The sequence below is a fragment of the Mus pahari genome, chromosome 10, assembly GCF_900095145.1.
Source record: "Mus pahari chromosome 10, PAHARI_EIJ_v1.1, whole genome shotgun sequence".
Taxonomy (NCBI): Eukaryota; Metazoa; Chordata; class Mammalia; order Rodentia; family Muridae; genus Mus; species Mus pahari.
Window position 1 is genome coordinate 61,088,219 of NC_034599.1, and position 8,689 is coordinate 61,096,907.

Here is an 8,689-nt window from a genome sequence, read left to right on the forward strand (position 1 = left end):
ACTTTAGGCAGGCTTGAAATTATGTGTCCAAAGTTGGCCTCAAACTCAGTGCTCCTCCCTTGGCCTCCCAAGTGCTGGAGTTACAGGCAGGAGCCACCAGGCCTAGAAAAGTTGGCTGTTTGCAACTGCAAACTCAGCATCAGGGGTGGATTCCCTTACAGACTGTAAACTGCTTGAAGGTTGGGAGAGTGAAGTTTGTAACTTTTATTCCTGCATACGCACTGTGTATGGCAAATTAAGTGTCTAATATCTGAGGTGGAAACACAATCAACTCTGTAACTGGCACCCATCACAGACATGAACACACACACAAAGCTTAAGAAATGCCTCTTTAGGATGTTCATCTCCGTTATCATTGCTACACATAGTGAACACAGAGAAAGTTCTCTCACTGTAATTTGGGTGGTGGTCGGTAGAAATCCTCCCCATGGAGAGAAGCTGAACTAAACTAAGTCTCTAGACGATAAGAAAACCGAGTCTTCCTTGTCCGTGGGCATGCCTATCAACATTGGTCTCCCAAAATAACCCCTTTCACCGCAAAGGAAATCCACTTCCGGCCTGATCAGAAAGTAAGAAAAATTTGTTTGGAAGTCGCTCCCTCTGAGAAATAGCTGTAAAGAGTCTCCGTTCTAGAATATCCTCCAGTAGTAGTAACCTTGGTCTCCTTTCCCCTACCTCTTTAGGATTCATCTTTAGTTCTTCCTAGGAACTGAGTAGGGCACTAGATGACGCATAACAGTCCGTTACACGAGCCTCTGGCTAAGACTACAAGCCCCATAAGCATTTTGCCGCCGCTCGGCTACCTCCCACCTAGACATCCCAGCATGCAATGCGCCTAACGGGCCCTAAGGATTTTTCTGGGCCTTCTAAATCGAGCAAAGCATCTCGGGACATGTAGTCTTTACAGCTAATTTCCCTAGGTCCTTCGCGTTGCAGTTTTGAGTCCCGCCTATTCTCTGCTCCCCTAAACCTTTACACATGTCTTGGTTTATTTGAAGACCAGGAAGTTCTCTCCCGAGGTCGGCTGCGGAAAGACGGTGGCTCGGTTGGGACAGTCGCCAGGGATGGCGGAACGTGAGGATGGAGCGAGTGTCCGGGCTGCTTTCCTGGACGCTGAGCAGGGTCCTATGGCTCTCAGGCTTTTCTGAGCACGGAGCTGCCTGGCAGCCCCGGATCATGGAAGAGAAAGCGCTTGAAGTTTATGGTAATTTACCCAGAGCACTATTTGACGGTGTTTGAGAGGCGGCATTGGGGAAGGGGTGGAGGAGGGCCTCACCCTTGGGCTGGAGTGGACCCTTGGTTTTTTTTGTTTTTTTTTTTAACCAGACTTTGAGGGAAACATGTTCTTCCGGGTCCTAATGTCGGGCTATTCCTAAACCTGGAGCGAAATTGAGCCTGGAACTCATAAACGCTTCGTTCCCCTGGACTGCCTACTGCTCTAGGGACTGTGTGAAGGGGTGTGGGCAGAATGAGCCTACAGTGCTCAAGGAGCAAAGCATGCCTAAGATTTCACTACTCGAGAGTCTTTGCTTCTTTTGCTCCTGGACTTGCGTTCCTCCCGCCATAACTGAGGCCACTGTTTGGTAATGGCCGAGTTGGGGACTGGCCCAAGGTCATAGCCACTCTCTGGTGTGACAGAGTGTGGAAGTGAAGAGGTAGGGATACGTATCTCAGCGAGAGGCTTTAAGTTTATAGTTTTCTTACACAGTTAAGTGTGTGCGTTATTCTCTCAGAGACTCTCCACTTTGAGGAACTGTCTTCATTGTACAGATGGGGAGGTGGTGGTTTAACAAGTACTCAGAGTCATATTGTCAGTAAGGAACAGAGAAAACCAAACTTGTAATTGCAAATTTAATGCCTGTGTGTTCTCTCTCTCTCTCTCTCTCTCTCTCTCTCTCTCTCTCTTGCTTGTTTTGTTTTTGTTTTTTTTTGAGACAGCATTTCTCTGTGTAGCCCTGGCTGTCCTGGAACTCACTCTGTAGACCAGGCTGGCCTCGAACTCAGAAATTCACCTGTCTCTAGCTCCCAAGTGCTGGGATTAAAGGCATGCGCCATGGCTCTCCTCCCACTCTTGACCCTACTTCTCCAGCCCCTCTTTTCCCTCCATTGACTGTTTGAAGTATTATTTATCGGGGTTGGGGAGAAAATCCAGAGTCTCATACAAATTAGGTGTGTTCCACCACTCGCCCTATTTTTTTGAAAGTGAAAAGGCCAAGATGTAGCGCTGAGAGAGCTGGCCCTACAGATACAGTTTAGGTAAGGATTGTAGGCCATGAAGAATGATCCCAAAGACGGAAGGCCCGGGGAGCTAATCAGGTTTCCTTATCTCTTGGTAGAGAGAGGCAAGGCTGACTTAACCCCAGGCAGAAGATAATTAAGATAGCTAGTGTGCTATCTCCGCAAAACATTCCCGTCCTACCATTACCTCTCCATATAGCGTCTGGAAACTTCCGGGGAACTGGAAATACAACTCTGCAAGAGAGGTGATTCTAGTCCTCAAGTTTGTATTGAATGACACCTACTTATGCAAAAATACAAAATGCAGTTGGAAGTCATGAGCTTAAGTAGGAGATATGGACACTCAGAGGAAAGAGAAATTGACTAGAAACAGCTGTGATGATGTTAGACAGTTACTTGGTTAGGCCTTGAAGAGTAATTTGGACCTGAATATGTCAGAGGTCGCATAAGCTGAAGAAACTAGAGTAAAATATGGAGGCGAGAAGACAGAATTAGCTGTCCAGAAGGTGGCACCTGCTGGTGACTGCAGGTGGAGGTGTGGTAGACAGTAGACTAGAATTGAGTACTGAAATTTCAAGTGACTTTTATTACATTTAGTTACTTTGTGCGTGTTTGCACATACACATGCAAGTCACAGTGCAAATACGGAAGTCAGAGGACAGCTCGTTGGAGTTAGATTTCTCCTTCCAGCAAGTAGCTCCTGGGGATGGAAACAAAGGGGGTTAGGCTTATTTGGTGGTAGGCCCCTTTACCCACTGAGCCATCTCGCAACCACCACTGCCGGCGAAACTTTTAAATATAGATGAAAGAATCATCTTTTTTAAATATTAAAAATGATTTTTTTTTTTTTAAGTTTTAAGTCTGTGTGTGTTCATGGAGGCCAGAAGTGTTGGATCTCCCTGAAGCTGGAGTTACAGGAGGTTGTGTATTCCCAGTTGTGGGTGCTGAGATCTGAATTTAAGTCCTCTGGAAAAGCAGGCCTTCATGTCAACAAAAACTTAGTTGGGGGTGAGGGGAGATTAGGAGAGTAATGTGAGAACAAGCTTGATATCTTTTTAAAGAAATCAAGCTTCTCAAATCACTAGAAAGCTAGAGGTGTTCAATAAGGGGTAAGGTTCAGGGTTTAGTAGTGTTCAGAGACCATAATACGGCTTTTACAAATGGCGTTAGAAGGAGACGCCTAGGAGAGGAGAGGGGAAACCCTGCTTGCCCAAATAATAACCTGATAAGTGAAGGGGAAGTTTAATCCTCTTTCCTATCTGTATTTTCAAATTTCTTATTTTATCGGTAAGGCCAGAAGATGGTCTAGGGAAGGAAAGTTCGATGGATTTATTTTCCTGGCTGCTCTTCAGGTCACTGGGTAAGGTATGAGTAATAGAACAGACCCCAGGCTGCTGAGAACACCAGGCCCACTCTCCTGAAGCCCTGCTTCTCTCCCCTGCCCTCCGTTTATCACTCTCCTTTTTATTCTATTTTGTTTTCCTCTGTGGGCTTGAGGCAGGATGACCTCATGTCCTCGCCACTGCCTCCTGAGGTCCAGCCTTCTTAATCCTTCTCTTCTGCTTCCTTTTACCCAGCTCCATTCACAGTGTGATCTCCCTTCTGTCAACCTTCCATTTGAACTAAAAACCATACTCAAATGTCCCTAATCTTTGTCAAGATTCTAGCTTCCGTCTAAAGCCTCTGCCCCACCCTCCTGCCAAGGCTTTTGGGATGCATTCGCTGATCTGTTGGCTCCCCTCTTTGTACCTCACTTCTCTACCAAACTGCTTTCTTATAAGTGACGTGTTGAATAACAAATCCAAGACCACTTTAGCCTGAGTTGTCCTGTAGTGTTTAATGTTGACCACCTCTGGCTTTCTTTTTCTGATTCTTTTTGTTTTTCTTTTTTTTTTTTTTTTTTTTTTTAAAGATTTNTTTATTTATTATATGTAAGTACACTGTAGCTGTCTTCAGACACTCCAGAAGAGGGCGCCAGATCNTGTTACGGATGGTTATGAGCCACCATGTGGTTGCTGGGATTTGAACTCCGGACCTTCGGAAGAGCAGTCGGGTGCTCTTACCCACTGAACCATCTCACCAGCCCTTTGCTTTTCTTTTCATGCTGGCCCTTTTTTTCTTTTTGAGAGTCTTACTATGTAGCCCAGGATAGCCTTGAGTTCAAATTCTCCCACTTGTGTTCTTTTGTAGCCTTTGTTATGGTTAAACACTTCTCTTTCCCCTTCTCTATTCTTCTTTGTTTTTCCATTTTGATCCTTTTCTTTTTGAGATAGGGACTCACTGTGTAGCCTAGGATGGCCTAGAAGTCAAGATGTTCATCCTTCAGCCTCCCAAGTATCAGGATTATAGCCATGTGCCACCACAGCCAACTTTTCAAGGATCCATTTGTGGATTTCCTTCCCTCTACACCAAAGAGTCTCCTTTAATCCCAGCACTCGAGAGGCAGAGGCAGGTGAATTTCTGAGTTCAAGGCCAGCNTGGTATACAAAGTGAGTTCCAGGACAGCCAGGGCTATACAGAGAAACCCTGTCTCGCAAAACAAACAAAACAAACAAAAAAAGGAGTCTCAAACTAGGCTGCCTATAAGAATAACCTGAGAGTGCCTGAGAGATAGCTCAACAGTTAAGAGCACTTGCTGCTTTTGCAGAGGTCCAGGGTTCGATTCTTGGCACCAACTTGGTGGCTCACAACTACCCTAACTTCCAGTTCCAGGGAATCTGAAGCCTTTTTTAGATGTCTGTGGGCACCAGCAAGTGGTGCAGACATGCACATGTAGACAAAACATTCTTTTTTTTTTAAAGTTGGGGAGGCCGGGCGTGGTGGCACACGCCATTTTTTTTTTTTATTTAAAGATTTATTTATTTATTATACATAAGTACACTGTAGCTGTCTTCAGACACTCCAGAAGAAGGCGCCAGATCTTGTTATGGATGGTTGTGAGCCACCATGTGGTTGCTAGGATTTGAACTCATGACCTTCGGAAGAGCAGTCAGTGCTCTTAACCACTGAGCCATCTCTCCAGCCCCTAGACAAAACATTCTTTTTTTTTTTTTTTTTTAAGATTTATTTATTTATTATATTTAAGTACACTGTAGCTGTTTTCAGACACTCCAAAAGAGGGAGTCAGATCTTGTAACGGATGGTTGTGAGCCACCATGTGGTTGCTGGGATTTGAACTCTGGACCTTTGGAAGAACAGTCGGGTGCTCTTACCTACTGAGCCATCTCACCAGCCCTAGACAAAACATTCTTAACATAAAGACAACAACAACAAAGTTTTAAGAAAATAATCTGAGGAGTTTTAAGAACTCTAGCTGTTCGGGCCATGCTTTAAGCCAGTTAAGTCAGACTGCCTACGATAGGGCCCAGACAAGGCTATTTTTGTTTGTTTGTTTGTTTGTTTCAAGGAATTCATGGTAACAGCAATATCCAGCCGAGTGCTTCTTGATGGATTCTATGAGTTCAACAAGAACTCTAGCCTTGGTGTGCACTTAGTACTATACGACCGTTCAACCTTTGCTAGATCATTTCATTGTCTGAAACACCTCCAAAATCACTTCATGTGAAACAGAGCTAATTTGCTCTGTGTCTGTCCACCATGTGGGTCTGGGAGATGGAGCTCAGGTCTTCAGGCTTGGCTAAAGCACGGTCTCTTCCCCAGCCAGCCTCTATGGCTATATATATATATATATATATATATATATATATATATATATATATATATATCTTAATACTGTATATATCTTAATACTGTTTTCCCAAATACTTGAGCTTAAAATCTGAGTCATCTCCCTCTTCTCTTTATGCTTGTCTTCCAAATGTGAAGAGTTGCCACATGTTAGTTCCTGTGAAACGACTCAGTTGCTTGTCCTGTCTCTGTCCCTGTTGTCATGTGCTGATTTTAAGCTGAGCTTTTCAGTGGTCGTCTCTAGCTCTTCTCTTTGGTTCTGGGTCTTGAAGCTAGTGTGAGTAAATTAGCAGTTGACTGTACACCACTGTACTTCCTACTTCCTTATTCTACATCTCTTGAGGAATCCCTGTTGCCTGTGGAGAGTTGTGAAATACCCTGGTGGTTGGGCCCCACCCTTCTTCTCTGCTCTTTTCCTTCGCTGGAAACAAGCCAGGGAAGCGCCTGGTGGTTCTTTCCTTCTGTCTAAATGTGATTTATTGACAAGCTGTTCATTTTCAAAGGCTTAATCCCACCTTCTCTCCAACCAAGACTCCTCTGGGGCTCCCTTCGTATTCTCCCCATTCACGGTTCCCATGGTTTTGAATTAAGACTTGGATATGAGCCTGGCGTGGTGGCGCACGCCTTTAATCCCAGCACTCAGGAGGCAGAAGCAGGCAGATTTCTGAGTTCAAGGCCAGCCTGGTCTACAAAGTGAGTTCCAGGACAGGGCTATACAGAGAAACGGTCTCGAAAAACAAAAACAAACAAACAAACAAAAGATTTAGATATGGTTTAATAATGATCTAAGATAATTATTTTCTCAAAGGTAACTATTAGTAGAAATTTCTGTCAGATACTTGGGAGTTGCTGAAATATTTGATTAAAAGAAAGTTAGGAGGCTGGGCAGTGGTGGCACACGCCTTTAATCCCAGCAGTCGGGAGGCAGAGGCAGGCGGATTTCCGAGTTCAATGCCAGCCTGGTCTACAGAGTGAGTTCCAGGATAGCCAGGACTACACAGAGAAACCCTGTCTAAAAAAAAGAAAGTTAGGGTGGGGTGGTTGGGCCTGCAGAGATGGCTCAGCATCGGCTGTTGTTGCAGAGGACCTGTGTTCAGTTCCTTAAGCACATGACCACTCACAACTGTCATTCCAAGAGATCTTGAGGCCCTGGTCTGGCTTCTGTGGGCACTACATACACAGAATACACACACATATATAGAGGCAAAACATATACATTTGAAACTAGTCTGTGCTTCAGTTGAGATAAGAATCATCATCATATTTTAATTTAATTTTAATTTTAATTTAATACCTTGTCTCTGATGCTTCTAGATTTGATTCGAACTATCCGGGACCCAGAAAAGCCCAATACTTTAGAAGAACTGGAAGTGGTCACAGAGAGTTGTGTGGAAGTTCAAGAAATAAATGAAGATGACTATTTGGTTATTATCAAGTTCACACCAACAGTACCTCATTGCTCTTTGGCAACTCTTATTGGTAAGTGAATGTGCATGCGAATTCTTTTTTTTTTTTTGTTTTTTTCGAGACAGGGTTTCTCTGTGTAGCCCTGGCTGTCCTGGAACTCAGTTTGTAGACCAGGCTGCCCTCAAACTTAGAAATCCTCCTGCCTCTGCCTCCCGAGTGCTGGGATTAAAGGCGAGCGCTGCCATGCCTGGCTGCGGATTCTATTTTTTGTTGGTTAAGTGTGTATCTGCACGAATGCCTTTTACATTTTTATTGTTTTTGTGTATGGCTGTTTTATCCGCATGTATGTCTGGGCACCGTGTGCCAACAGAGATCTGCTAAAGTCATCCCAATGGCAATTAAATGAATGGTTTTAAATATACTTTGCTTTAAATTGTTGCCTATCTTGGCCTACAGTGGCTTATTTTAGGGGGTAGGGTTCAAGGCAGGGTTTCCTTTTGTAGTTCTGGCTATCCTAGACCAGGCTGGCCTCAAACTCATAGATCCGCCTGCCTCTGCCTCCGAGTGCTTGGATTAAAGGTGTGTGCCACCATGCCTGTCTTCTTCTGGTGGCATTTCACAAAGTCCATTATGTCTGAGTGCTGGTTGGCCCAGCAGAAAAGGCAGGCCTTTGTGGTGCTCCTTTGTTCTGGTCAGTGCCAGCTCTGCTGTGGTACTACCTCCAACCTCACCTTACACTGTGACCTTGGTTCACCGCGTACTGAATGGACCCAGCTCTCTGGATTTACTGGGGCAGGCATGAAACTCTATTTTAAGTTTCCTCATGGTGCCAAGCTCACAGGAGACCCACACTGGGTGGATGCAGTTTAAACTTTATGGTTTTTCTAGAGCTAGTAAGAAGAGATACAAAGATAATGAAGATTTTTTTCCCCCTATCATAGGGCTGTGCTTAAGAGTAAAGCTCCAACGGTGTCTGCCATTCAAACACAAGGTAAGAAGCTTGCTACCACCTTAAACCCAGAGCCTCACGTGAGCCAGTGCCTGTCGCTGAGCCCTGTCCCTACTCCAGCTTGTCTTGTGACACCTATTAAGGTGTAATTTACACATCATATAAGCCACCTGAAGTGGACGGCTGAGTCGTCTCTGATAACTCTTACAGGGTTCTGCAACCATCTCCAAATCACTGTTAGAACACTTGCATTCTCTGCAATCCTGCATGCAGTCAAGTGTGGTAATACATGAGTAACGCCACCACTTGGGAGGCTAAGAGAGGGTGCTAGCCTGGGCTACACAGCCAGATCCTGTATCAAAAATTAGAGAGAGAGAGAGAGAGAGAGAGAGAGAGAGAGAGAGAGAG

At 44.7% G+C, this 8,689-nt stretch overlaps 1 protein-coding gene across 1 annotated transcript in view; it reads left to right on the forward strand.

The window, feature by feature from the left end:
- Positions 1 to 846: 846 nt before the first annotated feature.
- Positions 847 to 8,689, forward strand: part of Ciao2a (cytosolic iron-sulfur assembly component 2A) — a 13,655-nt gene continuing 5,812 nt past the window's right edge. Inside the window, exons 1-3 of the mRNA XM_021207303.1 lie at positions 847 to 1,204; positions 7,240 to 7,404; positions 8,274 to 8,323. Coding sequence (XP_021062962.1) covers positions 1,081 to 1,204; positions 7,240 to 7,404; positions 8,274 to 8,323 — 339 coding nt within the window. The 5' untranslated portion in view covers positions 847 to 1,080. The remainder of the gene's footprint in view (positions 1,205 to 7,239; positions 7,405 to 8,273; positions 8,324 to 8,689) is intronic.